We start from the raw sequence: 19,906 nt of genomic DNA, 5'->3' as shown, positions 1-19,906 counted from the left end.
GCCGTGCAACCTTCCCTGCGTTTCTCATTTTTTTCTGCACGCCCCCCCCCTCTCCTTTTCCTTGCCTCCTCTCATTCATTCATTTATCCTCATTGACACATTGACACCCTCATTCAGCTGGAGGGGTTGACACGTCATCTGTTTACCTCACACTGACACGGCCTGTTTCTATAAAGTCTCTGCTTTAGCTTTTTCATGTCTCAGAAACATTCAGACTCGCACTCGCTCGGTTCGATCGTCCTTTTGACGGAAGGTTTTTTAATTTCTTTTTACACCGTACTTACCAATTAGCATTCCTCGACTCTAGAGCTTCACACAAATCAGAGGATATGAGCCTTTCACAGACCTGTTGCTATCAGTGTTTGTTTGCTGATATGAAAACATTTATTTTACAGAAACGATGCAGAAAATATTTGCGTTTATCTTTACTTTTTAAAAATGTTTACTTGCTCAATTCAAGTTGTATATATTTGGTTGTATTTGTGTTTTCCTTTTATAATTATTTTTAATCGGTTTTATTGTTTAAATGTAAAACATCAATATATAAGCCAATATATTACTGTCCGAAGAATAATAATAATAAAAACTTAACTACTTAAAAACAGTAGAAATGAAGGTTTAAGCTCAGTCTCTATAAGTTTCCTGTTTTTTGAAAAAGGGAAATTTTCTTTCTTGAAGTGAGTTAAACTAACTTGACAGAGGAAACTCACACATACGGGTCATATAGACACATTTACATTTATTTTAGGAGCACTGGTGCACCTGAATGAAATTTGATTGTGGAAGTTGTATTGATGATGTTTGGCCATTAGCTTCCTGTCTCTGGGAGCCTGGTCCTCCATCTTTACAATGAAGGAATTGGTGTAATACAGTGACATTTGAAAATCCTTATTGATTCATTATCACCTGTTTTCTTTTCCTCTTTCTCTCTCTCCCTCGCTTCAATCCCACAGAGCCAAGTACACCGTTTTAATCCCTGCACTGTGGAATACTGAAGTCCAAGACTGGGAGATTAAATGTATGAACAGTCTGGTGCTGGATGAGAGCCACCATGGATCCAAAACAGGTAACACACACACACACACACACACACACACACTTGCAACACAATAGGTCACTTTTGGAGACCATAACCACTACTTTACCAAACTCTTATCCTAACCTTAACCACTGACCCAAAAATCAGCGTTTCCTCACCTGGGGACTCGGCTTTTGTCCCCGACTCAAAGCAGTTGTCCTTCGGAAGCAGCTCATAATGCAGAGGGACACCGGGGACCACTCACAGCACGGTCACTCAAACTCCAGTTCCTGGTTCAGCCTACATCACTTAACCCTCAGTGGCACCCATGCAGATCCTGTTACAGACACACACACACGGTTTGGTTGTCTGGTCTTAACATCACCTTGTACCGTGGCCGGACCTCGGGGACGATATCTCCATCTTGTTCCTGAGAACCCAGATACAAAGCGAGGAAACAAACAGCCCTTGTTCACCCAGTTCCACTTATCTTCTCCAGTTTACAAGTGCTTAATTGTTGGTTTGTAATTTTGTTAGAATAAATTAGAGATTTGTGTCTTTTTTTTCCTAATTTACCGTCTTATAGGATTATACATTTGCTATTTTTATAGATTAGATCACAACAACAAAGTGAAACATGATTATTTTTCAAAGAGAACTATGCATCTTGAAAGCTGGAGCTTCATCACATGACACAGTGAAAACTAAACATGGAGGCTCTAATGTTGCTTGATTAAAGAAAGTACTGTACCAAAAAGGAAATAAGGCAGATAAAGAATAAGGTGAAGACACATGAGCAGAGAGAAAAGTAAAAAACGTTTAAAGGATAGGATCAAAGAAAAGTCCACAGCTGGAGGTTGTGTGTGTGTGTCTGTGTGTCTGTGTGTCAGTAGGAAACCCTGTCATTTGCAAGTGAGGTTAAACCAGAGGTTGATGTTTCAAGATGCATCGTTTCTACACAGTTTTTATCCCTTTGTCATTATTAGTAGTTGAAACTGTCGGTTAACAATCTGAAAAAGGCTGATTTTGTGTGTGTGTGTGTGTGTGTGTGTGTGTGTGTGTGTGTGTGTGTGTGTGTGTGTGTGTGTGTGTGTGTGTGTGTGTGTGTGTGTGTGTGTGTGTGTGTGTGTGTGTGTGTGTGTGTGTGTGTGTGTGTGTGTGTGTGTTACCTACTCTAACGGGACTGATCAAAAGAGCTTCTCTCTTTTTGAAGATTGTTCAGATATCACCTCCACGAGATCTGGGAACACGTCACCACTGGAGTCTCATCCTCACAAAAGGCAGACGGATTGGAATGCAAACCCGATGTGCATGTGTGTGCGTTGTCACGGTTATGAGTGTGCACGTACGTGTGTGTGTGTGTGTGTGTGTGTGTGCATGCTGAAAAGAAAAAAGGCTGCGAGGATGAGTCACAGGTTGGTGGCTGCAGGGCTGCTGTGATTGCCAATGCAGCTGGGATAGAGCTGTGTGTGTGTTGCAGTTCCAGGAAATTAATATAAGTCCACATAAACATGTTTTATTTCCCTTTTTATATCTACAAGAGGGAAGTCTTTCAGTTTGAGAGCAGGACTTCCCCAACCAATGGAAAACCACGTGTAGTGTTGACAAATGAAATTGTCCTGCCCGTGTTGTGGGTGTGTTAGCTGTAATTCTTTGAGAGTCCTGGACGAGTGGTTACTTAAACCATGTTCATGCTCTGACATACAGCTGAAGTGAAGCTCCACCTATGACAACGCGTGCGTGTGTGCATGAGAGAGCGGGATTGAGAGCATGACAGAATGAGTTGTGTATTTGCGAAAAAGGGCAGAAGAATCTGAGAGAGCATGAGAAGTTTCCTTTCAGGGCAACTAAAAGCCACAAAAGCGTGTTTTATGGTGGGATAATCCATCAGCCAGCGTTGTGTGTGTGTGTGTGTATGTATGTGTGTGTGTGGCTGTGTGTGTGAGTCAGGATGAGTCATCCTTATTTGCTGGCCTGTCAGACTGTCTCGCCCTCAAGGCAGCAGCAGAAATGAGCTGATTCATTCCCTGCTCCTGCGACCCAATCCCACATTCCTGTTCTCTCTCTCTCGCTCTCGCTCTCGCTCTCTCTCATGCTCTCTCTCTCTCTCTCTCTCATATATGCTCTCTCTCTCTCTCTCTCTCTCTCATATATGCTCTCTCTCTCTCTCTCTCTCTCATATGCTCTCTCTCACTCACCGTCTCTGGTCACAATGTCGTTACAAATCCTGTGGCGTGTGTTTCACACACCCCCCCCCCCCCCCCCCCCCCGTCAACAGTTCAGGACCTCGACAGGAAAACATTTCGGAGTTTACAGCTGAACGTTTTTTTAAGACAGAGGGGGACACATGCTGTAAAGACTGTAAAACCATTTGAAGCAAATTAGTTTGAGTTCTGTCATAACATCCAAACTTTACATCTATTTGTACGTTAAAACTTGCATTAATCTATTATATATCGGGGCTTTACCTCAATTTAGCAGATTAATTCTCATGGTATTGTGTACGTCACTTATGGAAATACTGTATAGTGTTTTTGCATGAATATATTTGTGAGACAAACACCGCTGAAGCAGAGACGATGGACAGGAGTTAGCGAACGAGTCGGGGGAAAAGTCGTCTTGTAGCAGTTAGTGTACGTTCATGTGTTTTGGGGGCGGAGCTTTGACCAGAGGAGCTGATTGGAGGGGTTGGGATGTATTGGTTTGCAAGTGTAGCCTGCTCTTGGTTCTAGCTTTTTCCAGGATTACCAACCCCAGCTTTAAATCCACTAGATCTGCTTTGTTTGGATCTACAGCAAATTGCACACACACAGATTTGTATTCGTTAGGATCCATATAGTTCCCTAGGAAATGGTTTTATGTATTCAACTTGACTTTCCATGGTAAAATGAGTAAAGAGTACTTCTGTGGTACATTGGCCGCAGTAAGAACAGTTGACATGAAGGATATTGTTGTGGGATGTTCGGTCCCTGGTGTCTGTCAGAAGCAGGTCAGCAGAGTGGAAGTGACCTCATGTGGTGCCGAGTCAGGCCGACGAGCTTTAAAGTGTCCCTCTGTCCGTCTTTCCAGGATATTTCCCTGTTGTACTCCTCTGTTTACGCTCCTCTCCTCCATGTCCGTCCTGACTCCTACACTATTCTCCTTTTTACTCCTTTTTCTGCCCTCCATCGTTTCCTCCTCCTCATTCTTTCCCTCTCTCTCTCCCTCTCCCGCCCTCCTTAGGTCTCCATTTGTCCTCTTGTGCAGTAGCAGGTGCCAGAGTCCTGTTCTCCTCAGCAGGCTCCCAGGACACCGGCACTCTTTTCTTCCTGTTCACCTGCTGCTCGAGCTGCAGTGAAGTGACTCAGCATTCACTGCCCGTGTGCTCATGTTATACTCATTTTTATACATATATATTCTACTTTCTTGATATAATTTATCAGCCGTCTATGGCAGTTTTGTCCCTGTAGGATTTCTTGACACTTTGACTGTGTGTCGATACGTTTTCTCACTCTTCCCATCAGTGAACTCTTTGCCCATCTGCTCTCTAAACCTCAGTGTTTTGTTCTCACCGTCTTTGACCTCACTGTCCATCTGTTATCTGGCTCCAGCAGACTCACTGCTCGGCTTTATGTATATTCATGCGTGTGTGTGTGTGTGTGTGTCTGTGTGTATTTGCGGTGTGAGTGTTACCTATTTGGGACCTTCTCCTATACAAACACTGACCTTGCAGGGACCAGTCGCCCTCATGGGGACTGAAGCACTTTCCTCATCAGGAAAAAACTGTGATGTCGATGCAATATTCCAACGAGAGAAGCCGCAAAAACTGTTCAATACTTTCACTGGAAACAAGGATGACACCATTTCCCTTCTACCTGACCTTATGCTACATAGATCAGGCACAGAATAACAACTCAGTGACTTAGTGTTCTGCTTTCATTTCAATTTCAGATAAACACAAAGACACAACCTTTGCACATTTCACAGTGGCGACCTGCAGTGAAACGGCCACGGACAATTGTGCAAGTAAAAGGGCAAATCGGAAATGTACGAGCTCGACAAATAGCCCGTAAAAGTGCGTTGTCTCTACAATTATAATCGTTGAAGTCAGGTTTGTGTCTTCGCCTCACACGTCTGGGTAATTCACGTACAATTCAGGTCAACACAAAACCCAGCCGTGGAGTTTAAGGAACTCAAAGTAAAACAGTGGTGAGGCATCGCTCGAGGCAAGAGTGAGAAACTCTTCCTGAAGCTGAGTGTTGCCACCATGACCTCGATGATTGTGAAATACCGGCAGTATGGAATCGAGTCCTCTTGGTCGTCCAGACAAACTGAGGGAGGGGAACGGGGGAAGAAGGGCATTGGTCAGGGAGGTGAACAAGAACATAGCAGGAGAACAATGAGAGACACACACACACACACACACACCAGCTTGTTAGAGATGCTGTGCTTGTTTGCACATGGTCTTAATTAGATGAAATTAGGAGATGAATTAATTATTTGCCGTTTGTATAAAAAAAACGTTACATAATTGTATGAGAAGCTGAAGGTAGAAGAGGAGATGAGACGATAGGAAGAAAAGAAAGGAAACAGTGTTGGCTCAGATCCTACCAAGCCCCCCCCCCCCCCCTTCCTCCAGGGTTTGATCCTGAAGGCTTTCCTGTGTGTGTATGTATGTGTGTGTGTTTTCCACCACTACCCTCTCTCCATTTTGCCCTGTTTCTCTAACACCCTGTGGAGCCCCTGAGGTTAACCTGGATTCTATGTGTTGCTATATAACTGCCACAAGAGGAGAGAGTGTGTGTGTGTGTGTGTGTGTGTGTGTGTGTGTGTGTGTGTGTGTGTGTGTGTGTGTGTGTGTGTGTGTGTGTGTGTGTGTGTGTGTGTGTGTGTGTGTGTGTGTGTGTGTGTGTGTGTGTGTGTGTGTGTGTGTGTGTGTGTGTGTGTGTGTGTCATTTAAGCAGCTTTGTTTATATTCTGACCCAGAAATCAGCCCTGAAACTTAAAGGAGGTGTGATCTAAATAATTAACCGGATTTTCTTAATTATGTTTTCCTCCATTTCAAATCTGGGGCATAATTTGTTCACGTTGTGATTATTAGCATATTCTGAAATCTGGCTCGTCCCTTTTTTCATATTAAACAAGTTACTTCCCGCAGTCGGGGTTTCAAGAAGTCAAGTTCTTTTACGACTTTCTCTTATTGTTTTACAGGTAACATTCGTTGTCACTCAATACTTTTGTGTTTGTTTTTTTCCGTTGATGTGCTTGTGTGAGAAATCTCGTCCACCGCGTGTGCGTTCTATCAGGTTTTCCTACGTGTTTTTAAGATCAGTTAAGATCTGAAAACCCTCTCATGTGCAGCATGAGTGAAATAAAAAACTTAGATCAGTGTGAATAGAAGGACGAGGAGTCTAAAGCTTTATAAGTCAAACACAGGTCAGTCTCTAGATTTGCACATTTACAGAAAGAGGAGTTGATCACAGAGGTAAAGAATTTAACTTCAGCCTTCACCATAAAATGACTTAAACTTTGTAAACAAATGTTGAACTTTGTGGAGTTGAAATTAAAAACCCCAGGACTCAGGACTTAGTTTATCAGCTGTAATTGCAGGATAGAGAGAATCTGGTTGTTTTGGTTCCCTCTATTTATCCCTCAGGCCTTCTCTCCTTCTCTTCTTCTCTTCTTCTTCTCTCCTTCTCTTCTTCTCTCCTTCTCTCCTTTTCTTCTTCTCTCCTTCTCTTCTTCTCTTCTTCTCTCCTTCTCTCCTTCTCTCCTTTTTAAAATCACTCCTTTTCTTTCTCTCCCCCTCTGTGATGATGTCAGCAGTTCGCCAACCCGGTCGTGCATTATGTGTTACTTACCGCTCGTAGCCCAGCATCATGTAGCCCTGGCCCTGGAGTCCTGGTCGGACCTTTTGACCTCTCGGGGTGAACTTTGACCTTGCAGTCGGCCTGCGGGCGCATCAGGAGACGGGCTTTGAATGACAGGGTGTGGCAGGGGTCAGAACTCACAGGTCAGTGGGGATCAGCAGTGAACGGGCCCACTCCCTTCCATTATGCTCTTCTCCTTCTCCAACATCTCCTCCTTCCATCACCATCCTGCTTTCTCTCTCTTATTTCATCCCTTTTCTCTGTTTGCACCATTCAGCTCCTCCGTGCTCCCATTTCTCTCTTTTCTCAACTTCTCAAGTTCTGTTCTGGTTCATAATGTTTACAAATATCCCTTCTTTTTTTTTTAAGTTGAAGTTCAAAACGATTGAGGAGGAAATTTTGCTTTGAAACTTTCTGGATAAAGATGTATGAGAAAAGTCGAGGCATTGAAACAGTGAGTCTGATAGAGATAAAACCGTGAGGCCTCATTTTGTTCATGCATCTATTTCATGTGCATTTGAAGTCAATGGAAATCAAAAACAAAAGTTACCTGAAGAATAGTAATCACTGAATGTAAATACATTGATGAGCAAAAGTTTGAAAAATACATTAAACCATAAATAGTATCGAACATATTTTAATTGTTATATGTAGTAAAAATTGTAAGAAAACGATTTAAAATAAACTTTCATAGTTTTGTTTTCAGCATATATTGTATGAAATTGCTGCTTGTTTCTGTAATAAACAAGTTGGACACATTTCACTCATGAACATTTGGAACTAAAACCAAACCTGATGTGTTGCCAACCTCTTTTCTCTGCTCTTGTTTTCGTCTCCTCCTCTTAAGTCCTCCCTCCCTCCTTCTTCTACCCCCCCCCCCCCCCCCCCCCCCATACCCCGTGGCCGCCTCACCCGTAAGCCACTGATTTACTAACAGACCAAAGGAACTTTGTGCGAGTGCACTCACTTTGTGTTTTCCTCTGATTGTCATCAGACACATGTTGACTGCTGTGTGTATTCCCCACCACCGATTAATACCACACGCCCCGGGGGAGCTTTTCCTGTCTGTCACTGCTTCACGCACACATGCAGAGCGTAAAACACACAAAAACAAACATCGGGGCTAATTCAGCTGCTGTCTGATATTTGATTAATGAGGATACACGGGCTGCGAGACGCGATGTTGATTCCTTTGGGTTTTCAAGTATTATAACTAATCCAGACTGTTGTGACAAATGTAGAGTGTGGGTGTTGTGACCGTAATTGTGTGTTTGCTCTGCCCGAGGACGTGAATATTTGCAAGTGGCTTGAAGAAAATTGTTTCTGAATTCTTTAACATAATTATGAGCGATAATTGAGGATTTTTGTGGTCTGATGCTCATGAGGCCAAGTTGTTAGAACCAACGACTGGATCCAAGTGAAGAGTCTCAGTGTTTCTACAATTATCCGTCGTACTTGACTTGGGTCTGAGATCTCATTCATTAAGGTCTTATAGGTTTTCCATTAAACCTGCAGAAACCGGTTGTTAATGGTTTTCCCTAAGACACATTTCATCATGTTTTGTTTCAAGGACACATTTTCATCCTACGGTTCTTTTTAGTTATAAAAATAAGAGTATCATCTGCATAATGAAATACAAATTTACAGAATGTCAGTTAGTCGTCTTTTTTTATTAAAAAGTGTATAACTCAGTGCAGTGTGTGTGTGTTTTGAGATGTCCACATCAGGGACCACAGCTAAAATGCATCATGAATTCAGTCTCTGAGTTCACATTATTTCTTGAATTTCCAAGGTCTTTACCTTGATAGATATATCTTCAGCCCTAAATCACAAAATGTAATTGAGGAACTTTACAAACAGCTTCCAGCCCTGAAGTGATGAGGGACTGCCGTGGGCTGAAAGGTGAAATTGCCATGTCCCTGCTCCATTAGTGATAAATGGTGTGACAACAAAGACTTTGTGGTTCAAATGGTCCCGAAACAGTTCAACTAAATGAGAAGAAGGGCAATAAGAGACAGTCATGTTGTTGTAGAGTGACATGTTTACATCAGTCGACACCTCCGTGGTCCACTGCAGGGTACGTGCAGGTCTCGAAAAGGCTTTAAAAACAATGACTTAATCTTTGTTGTAATGTATACGATGCAAAAAATGCAATATTTGAATACTAAATTGAAGTTTAGTAGTTAATTTGTGTGTTTGTGTATATTTCTTGGCTCTATAACTTCTTTATCCACTGTTCTGTTTGCCACTGACCCTTTTCCAGCCTACTGCTATTTTTTTGTGCCGTTAACAGCGACGAGGACCTAAGAGCTGTCTAAAAATACTCTCTATATCCTAGAAAGATCATGTAATAGAGAGGTGTTAAAAATGTATGAGTAAGGAAGCAGAGCTTTTTCCATTAACTCTTTTTAAAGAGTTGCTGCTTTTCTCTCAAACTGGACCACGGCCTCTCGGTGGAAATCCCCTTCCTCTCACTCATAATCTCTGCCTCCATTTTCTATCTTCCTTCTCTGTTGTTGTCGTCGTCCTCCCCTGTGTGTTGGCTTGTGTTTACCTTTCTGTCTGCACGTCCATGTTCGTGTGGGCTAATTTACATCAATTTAATGTTTCAGTTGTTGTATGGGGCCTAGTTTTATTTCTCTACATGAAAACCACACGGAGCCCAACAGAATCAATAATGATCTGTGGCTGCAGAGGGCGCTGTTTCATTTTGTTTTAGGTCGACGGAACCTGATACACATGTTCTGCATGTAGGATTTCTAGCCGAGGCTAATTCTCAATCCCCGGGCCCTGGTCAGGCTTTTCTAATCTAAAGAAGCTCACGACACATTGGCTCGCTTCCTCATTGCTCAGTCACAGTTTCATCGTGTTTGCTTTAATGTTTATTCGGACAGAAACTAAAGTAAATAAAGGAAAAGTCCCACATTGAATTCTCAGCGACGCAAACGATGTTGTCCCTTCAGCCCAGTCACATCAAATACAACATGCTGGTTTATTCCCTGTTGTAGAAGCTTTTATTTAAAAACAGTAATGTGGTAATATGCACAGAGGAATAAATCACAATGTAGGGATTTTACTTTACATGTCATACTGAAATACTGGTTTGAAAATAGAAAGTACAGTAGACTGGTTTATACAAGTAGAATAATCAGTTTATCTCTACAGAGTCTTTATCGGCCTCCTCCTACCTTTCTGTCTTTCACATCACCCTTTTCCTGTTTCTCCTCTCTGCGTACTGTACCCTGCAGTGGAGGAGCAAAGGGGTTGAGCAGTTCTTTGTGTTGTGTTTTAGAAAAAATAACCTGACCAGTGGGCTGAAATAACAACTTCACCAGCTCCCGGTGCCGCCTATTGTTCTGTGATAAGAACCAACCGAGAGGTTGTGGCCCCTGATGTAGTGAAGGGGGAAGAACGTGAACTCGTCGTCTATCATCACACACACACACGTTTAGGCCGTATAGCTGCTTCTGTTCTCTTTTTACTTTCTTTTATTATTTTTATTTAAACTTAAACATGATAAATTACATTCGTGACTTAATGTTTTTCCGACACTCTTGGGCAGACACAGGGCTGTTTGCTCAGCATGTCTTTCTAATAACAGACATTTGATGACTAACCCTAACAAATCCCTCTGGTCAGTACCAACGTTCAACAGCCCATAGTTTGAGCTTCTCTGTTTACCTGCACTTCTCCAACTCATAAACACTCGCTTGTAAACACTCTCCCTGACATTGCATCATGTTTAATCTTCTTATAGCTTGAGTTTAAACAGTGGCTCAGTCATTAAGTAGGTGTTATTTGCTGTATTACATGCCCCCCCCCCCCCCAAAAAACCCGAACTGTCCTTATTGGTTTCTAATGTTGTGTTTTGCCCTGCAGAGCCGTTCCTCTTCGTTTGAGGTCAGTGTGAGAAAACCAATCTGATTTCAGTCCCCAGAACCTGAGCTCAGCAGGATGGACTTTCTGTGGTTTTCATTACCGTGAGGGGCACATGAAAAAAAAAAAAAAAAATGCTTAATAGCGACATCAGCCCAAACTGCGGTTTGCCCTCAGGTCGTTATGTTACGCAGGGTTTTCCAATTTCAAGAACTGCAGCCGAACATCTTCTCTCCTTGCTCCCGTACACTTCTTCTGGCTCGTCTTTTGTGTTCAGCTCGGATTTCATTTCCATTCTTCAGAAACTGTCCAGCAGTTCCTCTGGGGGGTGTAGAGAGTGTCTCGCTTTCAGTTTAAGTTACAAACACATTTCTTGTAAGTGCATCCCGTGTCGTACTTTCTCTGTTGGGTGTCCGGTTTATACAGAAGTCGAATCTTTCAATTTGTCTCCATATTTATCCTCTGCTTCTGTATTCCCTCCCTCAAGAGAGTTTCCGTTTCTATTACTTAGATTTTCTGTCTTAATTCCCCCCCCCGCCCCCCCGTCTGTAAACAATCAGCACTTGAGAGCAGCGTCAGTGAGCAGCGTCAGTGAGCTCCCGGGCTACAGGAGCTGCTGAGCCCGACATTAGAGCCCATTCAATCCCTGCTACAGGTGTGCTGCCCCCCCCTCCCCAACTCCCAGAGGACGGCAGACGCCTCACATACACCTAAACACAACCTTCAAAAGGCTGCGTGTCATCAGCATTAATTCCTGGACAGTGAGGAATCAGCAGAGCACTGTGTCATCTGAAACTGCTCGACACAGGGAGGGAGGGGGAGAGAGGGAGAGACGGGGGGGGGGGGGGAAGAGAGGGAGAGAGAGTGGGCAGTAAAATGCACACTGTCATTCATACCCTCTCATTATATCCCTGAGTCACAGAGAAACCCCGGAGCTGAGCTCACCCACATTCTCTGCCGTTTGTGTTGTGAGTCGGGGGTTTTACCGTATGTTTTGATTTGATGCCTTTTCTTTTTTTTTTGCCTCATCAGTTTGTGTGATGTCATTTGTTTTCCTGTGTTTGTGTGTCTGGATGCTGGATGTCAGCAGAACTTGAGGTCAACAGTTAAACCTTAAATTACAGACCCTGATCCCCTGTGCACGGATCTGCACTGCGCTCGGTGTGTCATGGAGGGAACCAGTACTTAGGGAGCACGTGTTGGACCTTGTGCTGGGGCCTGTTTGCAGTTGATCACAGTTTATTGATGAGCTGTCGTCAGGTCAGATCTTTGTTATCGAACCAAGGGCAGTTTTCAAAAAGTCTGAACCGAGCGTCTGTTCCACTGTTTACATTTGATCTGGTTAGTTCTGGTTTCACGTTGTAATTTAGGGACTAAAGAGTTTTGTCTGACATGCGTGCGTCCTGTCGTCATCACCTACGTGGGCTGCGTCTACCTGTACTCGACTCTGATTGGTCGGTAGATGGGCGTGTGTCTGACCTTGGCCTGTGAGCAGTCTTTCCGTTTGAATGGAAAAAATGAATGAACCAGTTCATATCTTTGTTTGGGACTGAACTGAAAAGTCTGAAGGTCCGGACCAAACAACGTAGGTGTGTAACCGCTCCTAGTTTCGTTCCCTATAGTCAGTGAATCATTAAAATCCTACTGGACCATTTAGAGTAAACCTTCCACTACATCTGTTTAAAGCTTAAGCTCTTATTACTCTTATTACTCTTATGTATTGTAGGATTTAAGTCTCATCCTCAAAGTCATTAGTGTATTGTAAGAGAACAGGGAGTGTATCCACACCACATGTGTGTGTTATTTGGCAAGTGTCATTATGGCATTAGTCTAAACCTCTGTTTTGGCATCAGCTGTTTAAACTGGGAGAATCATTGGAGTGTGTGACGGCTGTCAGCGGAACGCCTGTGAAATGTCACTCGGTTTATGATCCCAGACACATCATCAGAACTGGAATTTGGTCAGATCCTTATCGAAGTTACAGTTAGGCGCTGACACGACCCATTGTAATCAACAACACACCTACTTTAATTACAAACACACAAATCATCGTCCACATCCAAACAGTCACAGTTTGAAACCGTAGGATTCCAATCTAATTGATTTGTGATTGTCGAATCATTTAGGATGAACATACAGAACTTCCTCTGGTATAAAAAGACGGACGCATGCCGACGTGAAAACATCAGCCCAGAGGTGGAGCTGCTCTGCCGCCTCCGGGTCTGAGCAGCTCGCCAGCGCCGCAGGGGGAAATAAATTCCCACGTTTCTGAGCGTATCTCTTACAAGATAATGTCAGAGCGGCTGTCTATAAAAACTGCTTGATGCAGCGGCACAATGACCTTAAACATCCCAGTAGATCTTTTACAGAACGACTTCACACAAGGAAAAGCCCCCTTTTGTCGGGGCCCAGTCAGAACACGAACCTTAACCTGAGAGCAAAGCCGTGGAATGACCTGGAGAGGAGTTCACAGCAGACATCGGGATACGGCCGAGATTCACTGTGATATTTATTGGCTTTTCAATAAAGACACAAACACATCTAACGACCTAATATAACTTGTTATGTTGTGTCATCTGAAACTCATTTTGATTCAACTGAAATTGGCTCGGAATCAAAGAAATAGCTGCAAATGAATTTATCTTTGATCCAGGTTTAATTGCTCCGTTGTAACATAAGCAGCGTGGCCTTTACCCGGCGACGCCAAACAAACAGCAGCTTGTTGTAGCACAGGTTGTTCCGCCACACTGAAGAGAAGCCACTGGGCCGAGGAGAACGAGTAACTCTGCTTCATTGAGCCAAAGGACAGAAATGTATTAGTCTTTGTAAAAGTTATTAAATAGATTAAGAGAAGAAAAAGTACATGAACCCTTTGGAATAACCTGGTTTTCTGGACTAATTTGTCATAAAACCTAATCTCAAGTCCGGACAAGCACACAGTGCGTTTTAAAATAACTTGTTTTATTCAAGTTCTCAAAGAAAAGGAGATTATTGAAAAGCAAGTTAAATGTGAAGTAGTGGATCCAGTGTTTTTCCTCCAGGGAAAATGATGCACAACCTGTAGTAGCTTCTTATTCCTGTCTCCTACCTGAGAGTTTCCTCATCTCCTCTTTATCTAATCGACCTCGGTGGTTAAAAAGACAAACTGTCCTTCAAACTTGTTAGTGACACAGAATTTGCTGCTGCTGTTCTCTTCTTACTTTAGATATTTGATAGGACTGAGACTAGAACCCCTTTCTACCCCATTTGCCTTGCTAGTTGGATTACACTGGATTTGTACATTTATTTATTCATACATAACTAGAATGGCACTCCGTAGCACTTCCAGGAACCGGTAGTCCCCCTTATGAAACCACATTTAAATCCGCTAAAACCATTTATTTCACTGGCCCGTGTCCCGTCCCTCGAAGTTGTGTGGAAATCCATCTGGGAGTTTTTGAGTAATCCTGCTGACAAACAAACAAATGGCGACAATCGGATATCAGAAGCCTGACTTGTTATTCATATTGTGCCATTAGGTGTTCCCAGATCATTGTTTTTAAAAGCACTGGGAGTGTGTAAGAATAGAATCTGACTGCTGGTTGGCAGCTCCAGACGGGGCAGCAGCACTGAACCTGCACGAGGCCTCGTTGCAGCAATAAATCACAAACATTCAGACCTTCTCATTACAACTGTGAGTCACACAGAAACTGAACAGGTGAGCTCAGCAGTGTCGAGGCTCCGGTCCGTTTGCGCGGCTACATATTCCACCATATTGTCTCCGTGGAAACAGATTCTCAGTTTGTGTAACTTTCTAATACTTTTTTAACAACGTGTACTCTAATGTAGGTATCACAATACTTTACTATGGCCATTAGTTAACAAACTAACAAACTAATCTATGATATGAAAGTGACAGAAGTTGAATTCTGTGGCTTTCACCAGTCTGCAAAATGGATTTCCTGAACTTTGGACATAACCTACTTTAACTTCCCTCCTGAACTTGTAGTTGAGTTGAGTGAATGCGCTAATGCCATATGTTTCTATCCCGTCAGTCGCTGGGTGGCTAGCAGGAGGCGAGCTGCGACACGCCGGTGTTTTGATGTTGGCATGTGGCTGTGGAAGGGAACCTCTCCTTAACCGATGTCTGACAGTGATTGAGACAGATCGGAGGGAGGAAAGAAGCCATGGGCCATATGAGGGGGGGGGGGGGGAGGGTGTGTCTAGGGAGATGGAGTTGTTTTAACATCAAAGATAACCCCACTCAGGACCTACAAAGACCTCGCACTTTATCACTGCCTCTTCCTGTTTGGCGGTGGCAGCCTTATCCTTAGAGCCCATGTTAAATGCTGATAGACTCGGGAAAAAAAAATTACAAGTCAACATCACCCCCTGCCCTCTGACATGACCAGACCCACACAGCCGCACTCTGCCACGGGGAAAACTGCACAACTCGACGTGTAGATCAGAAACAAATGGACTAGAGGATTTAGAAACATACGTGATGCTACTATTGTTCTGTCCTCTAACTTAACGTTAAACTTGAGGAAGCACAAATGGCCCAAAACAATAATTGATAGGACGTTAACCTGTGAAAACACATTTCTTTTTTGTTTAGAGTCATTAGTGTGTGTAACAACGGGTTAGACGAATTGTTGGTCAAGTTCGATCTGTTTTTTAAGTGGATTTTTGTTAACTTTGAACAAAGCTAGTTGAGCTATTACCACCTGTGTCCAATGTTTGTGCTAAGCTAACGAATTTTAGCTGTGGGTCTGGAAAGGGAAGCAAAGGTGGAAGCGACTGGTTTTATAACATTTTCCTAAGGAGTTAAAGGTCTCAGTCTCTAGTTTCAAGTCTTCTTCAATACAGCACGATGTTCATTAAGTTAATAATGATCCCATTTAGCGTTGAATCAGACGGTAAAGCGTGGTGTGCATTGGAGCTGGTACCGTCCAATGGGAGCAGGTCGTAGGAGTAGGTGGTCATGCAGTGACCTCGAGCTCTAAAGTCAGGCTCCACCCTTTTTAAGGAGTTTTGTTGTTGTTTTAAATTAAAACTATAGTCATTACCTTCTGTTATTAGTATTTCTCTACATCCCTGCAGCCACTGGCAACATGTTCATATGACATACTGTACCTGACATGATGCTTATTCCTCATATCGCTTCATATTATTCCACTGAGACACGAGGAGTTACAGTTATGCATCAGCAAAAGTCATGAAGCCAGTAAACGATATTTTCTAATAAGTGTTGTTTCTTTTTGTGTGTTTGTTTCTCCAGACATGTGTGAGAAGCCGACGGCCTCAGTGTCGAACCAAACCATAGAAGATAAGGATGAAGAAAATGCACCAGTATTGCCAGGAGGAGGAAAACCCACAGAGAAAGGTAAAGGGCGTGTCTCTGTGTGTGTGTAACAAGTGTCTCGTTCTATTTTTCACGTGTGTGCGATTACATCATTAGTCTACACAACAGGTCTAGACCTCTCACGTCCATGTATCTCAGGCTGACTCGTGAATGGCCTCTAATACAGGAAGGAAGCCGTCAGTGCTACTAAATCACTAATTCAGCAGGTTCAACGTGGGGCAGAGCCGCGTACGTGCAGAAGCCTGTCTCACGCTAAACTTAAACTGTAATGAGGTTTCTATACAGTTCCTTTATCATATCTTAGCCAAACACTTAAAGGAGACATATGATTTAGTTTTTCAGTGTTGCTCTGCTCTTTTCAAAAAGTGAAGTAACTTCTTCCGCAGATCATTTGGATTTAACCACAGGTGACGTTCTGGTGCTGCACATGTTTTTGTACACTTTGTTCTCTTCAAAATAGAAAATACAACGTCAATGTCATAATGTGTTTTTAGCCTTATTATTGTCCAGAAAGATAACTAGTAGATGGATTTCCATTTATGCTTTATGAGTATAATAAATCTTACCCAGAAGTTATTCTTCACCATAAAACTTTGTACACACATTAATGGTTGTGGTAATCCATGCTCTGACTGTGCTTAAGTAAATCTTTACAGAGCTGCTTGCATGGCTGAAGAATCTTAATCTCTTCAGCAGCCTAAATTGTTGTTGTTATATCCTGAGTTTTCAGTCGTCCAACAAAAGATTAATGTATTACAATATGTGCTGGTGGTATTTTTGACAAATGCACTAAGCTGTCCACGTTTCTTGTAAGTCAGAAAAGTTTTCCTGGTAGAATATGTGGGTGATTCTATAATGTCACCGTCAGTTGCAGAAAATGTCACGTTACCGAAGCACTGCTGAAGTTACGTTTCCCTTCCTGTTATCAGGATGTTGACGCTTCTCACTCCAACACACGGTGTAAATCACTGTTTAAAATCTTGTGCACTCCTTGTGTTATACACATTGTGTTGTACATTTCTGTGTCTGTATATGCGTGAGCGTGCTTGCACACAAACACAGACAGTACATTGTGTAAGTGGGTCTTTGTGTTCACAGCTTGCCTAAGCAGGCAGATTCGGCCCCCTGTGTAAACATGGTGAGCCACTGATAACATTCATTTGTGCATAACAAGGACACATTCATGCACCGAAACACACGTACACAACCACAACGAGCGTTTCAGTCGGGGTTTGCCTGTAATGGAATGATAACTTGTTTTATTACTCCAACGCGCTCAGCGGTGTCATCACAGGATTGTCCACTGGAGTTTGTAATTGAGTGGTGCTCAGGCGCTGGATGTCCATAAATCGAGGATTTGATGATAATAAGTTGGAGTGTTTGCATTTTTATACCAAGAAAATTGCATTCTCTAAATTACAGGGCTTTGAAACACATAATATCGATGTTGAATCATTGTTTTTGTCTCTGTAGACTCAGTTACCAGAGCGAAGAGCGTCCTGAGCCGTGTGATGCGTCTGGCCCAGCGGTACCTGATCGACCCGATGGGCCGACAGCGGACTGAGGAGAAGAGCTCGCAGGTCAAGACCAGACAGCGTAGTCCTGCGCCCGGACGGGTTTTCAGGAGCCGGACCTCAGCTTCTCTGACCAAAGCTCAGGTAAATCTTTTACTTGTTTGTACAGCATGAGATTTCATTCCTGTCTTAACTGTATCACATTCTCTTAAATCAGTTATTCTATTGTGCACCAGAGTTTTATTTTCTCCTAATTTCTGATTTTGATTTCTTCTTTCTTTGATTTAGACTTTATTTTTTCTATTTCTGTCCAAATTGTCAAGTAAGAAATTCAGGCATATTTTAGGAAACTGATATCTATGAGGGTGTGAGATATGGTGCAGCCTCCCTGACTTTAAGGAGACTGTAGAAGTGGTAGCTTCCACTTTTCTCAGTGTTTGGCACAGCTGTTTGGTGACTGGATGAGAGAATAATGATTTATCAGCCCTCCCCTCTGATTATAATAAATTCCACTCACATTAGCAGCACTGATCCCAAAAGAACAGGTGCAGTTGGAAACCGTCTCTGCCCTTGAGCTGAAACCCACTTACTGCTGGTGTTTGTGGTTGTCGCAGTGAAATAAACGCCCTTCGCACCGATTCATAACCAAACAACGCACGTTATGCAGTGAGGAATTGTTTACGCCGTGTCCTTTCGGCTGAACTGCAATCCCAGGGATCATCGGTCTGCACTGCCTGCCATCTGGAGACTCTCTCAAACGCTCCCTCTCCCGAACAGTATGAGGTTGTCTTCAGCCAATAAAGAAATCGGAATCCGCTGGGAGCCGGGTGTGTGAAAGCCCCGGACAAAGAACCAAGTGTCCGACGACCAGAGTTTTAACAGCTCCATTTAGACGCCAAATCCTTCAGCTGAAACCGGCCTGGGCAGCGGGGCTCGCTAAGCTAGCATCTGATATAAAGCACTTTTGACACGGCCCGAGCTTATCTCCTTTATTACACTGGAGAGTTTTCATAATATTTGGTGACAGGGGTTTTCTGAACGGTTAAGCCGAGGTGTTTGTGTTGCTGCTGCCAGCACAGTAGCAGCTGCAGCACGTCCAAGGGGGGAGGAGGATTAAACAAGGTGTTAGCACGTTATATATGGTCATTGAAATGAATAAATCAAATCAATTTGGGTCATAGAGTAACACAGCCACTTGGATCAAAAGGTTCAGGAGCACAGCTTAGTTACATGCAGATATACAGTTGAAGGGATGTAAACTTTTTAGCTGCATGTTTGGTCCCCTGGTGGTCACACACCCAAACTCACAGGAAGTAGCTTCTTCATAAAGTTGAGTTCTCTACCATTTAAAAATATATATAAAGATGGACGACGTGACAGCTCCGCAAAAGTGAAGCCAATTCATCTGGATCAACCCCTGGTGGCTGACTGTGGTTTAGGTCATAAAGTCGCCTCCTCCATGTAAGTTGATGGGACGAGGACCAAATTAAAAAGTCAAAATACACATCAAATATTTTTTTCTCAAAGATGGTTATTTCAGGTATTTCCTATAACACTTACATGTCTATTAAGTTTGTTTAAGGAGAGGGTGTAGAGGGTGTTTTGAGGAAGGGTCTGACCCCTCCCTCTTCTTTCCTCTACCCTCAGATCAGATCCAGGAGGCGGGGCCAGCAGGAGGGCCGAGCCCACCAGCCGCCGACGGTGCAGGGGGGTGGCGGCGGTGACGTCACGGTGACAGATCCAGCCGGTGGTGGGAAAAGTGACGGGTGAGGACAGAGGTTAAACCTCACAAACAGAGCGTGACATGCCTTCACTCTGCGTTCACCACTGTTTGTTTTTTACATCTCACTGTGTGTTCGTCTGGTGTAAAGAAATGAAAAACTGCAGCAGGTTACCACCAGTAACAGAAAAATATACAAAAAGCAGTTGCTCTGCTGTAACTCTTCAATCTTTTAATGTCATTTTTCAGTCCTCGTGTTGGCACCATATCAAATTCAAATCTCCAACCTCCCTGTTTAGCACAAGTTTTTCTTTAGTGCTTCTAATACAAACAAAACACATCGGTTGATTCCTTCAACATTTGCCCTGCAGTAATTATATGTTGCGGGAAAAAAACGTGACCTCTTTTACACCAAAATTAGTGAGTATATGTGTTTTCTTTTAAACACACTAATAAAAGGCTGTTGACTCATTTTTGCTTTGCCAGTGGAGGAGTTTGAACTGAGGCGTAATCTCACCTCACTGTTCTGCCAAGTTGGTGTGTTCACCCAGTTTTCACTTTGCATCGGTGCCAAGAAACTGTGTC

The 19,906-nt window shown here is 43.1% G+C and overlaps 1 protein-coding gene across 1 annotated transcript in view; it reads left to right on the top strand.

The window, feature by feature from the left end:
• The window catches only part of si:ch211-266k8.4 (rab GTPase-activating protein 1), a 45,165-nt gene that overhangs the window by 10,574 nt on the left and 14,685 nt on the right, over positions 1-19,906 (top strand). The window contains exons 10-13 of the mRNA XM_034589147.1: positions 954-1,066; positions 16,004-16,108; positions 17,561-17,745; positions 19,249-19,367. Of these exons, the coding sequence (XP_034445038.1) occupies positions 954-1,066; positions 16,004-16,108; positions 17,561-17,745; positions 19,249-19,367 (522 nt within the window). The remainder of the gene's footprint in view (positions 1-953; positions 1,067-16,003; positions 16,109-17,560; positions 17,746-19,248; positions 19,368-19,906) is intronic.

This window comes from Hippoglossus hippoglossus, chromosome 6 (genome assembly GCF_009819705.1).
Source record: "Hippoglossus hippoglossus isolate fHipHip1 chromosome 6, fHipHip1.pri, whole genome shotgun sequence".
Lineage (NCBI taxonomy): Eukaryota > Metazoa > Chordata > Actinopteri > Pleuronectiformes > Pleuronectidae > Hippoglossus > Hippoglossus hippoglossus.
The sequence above is the reverse complement of the archived record's forward strand: the minus strand, read 5'-3'. Positions and strand labels throughout refer to the sequence as shown.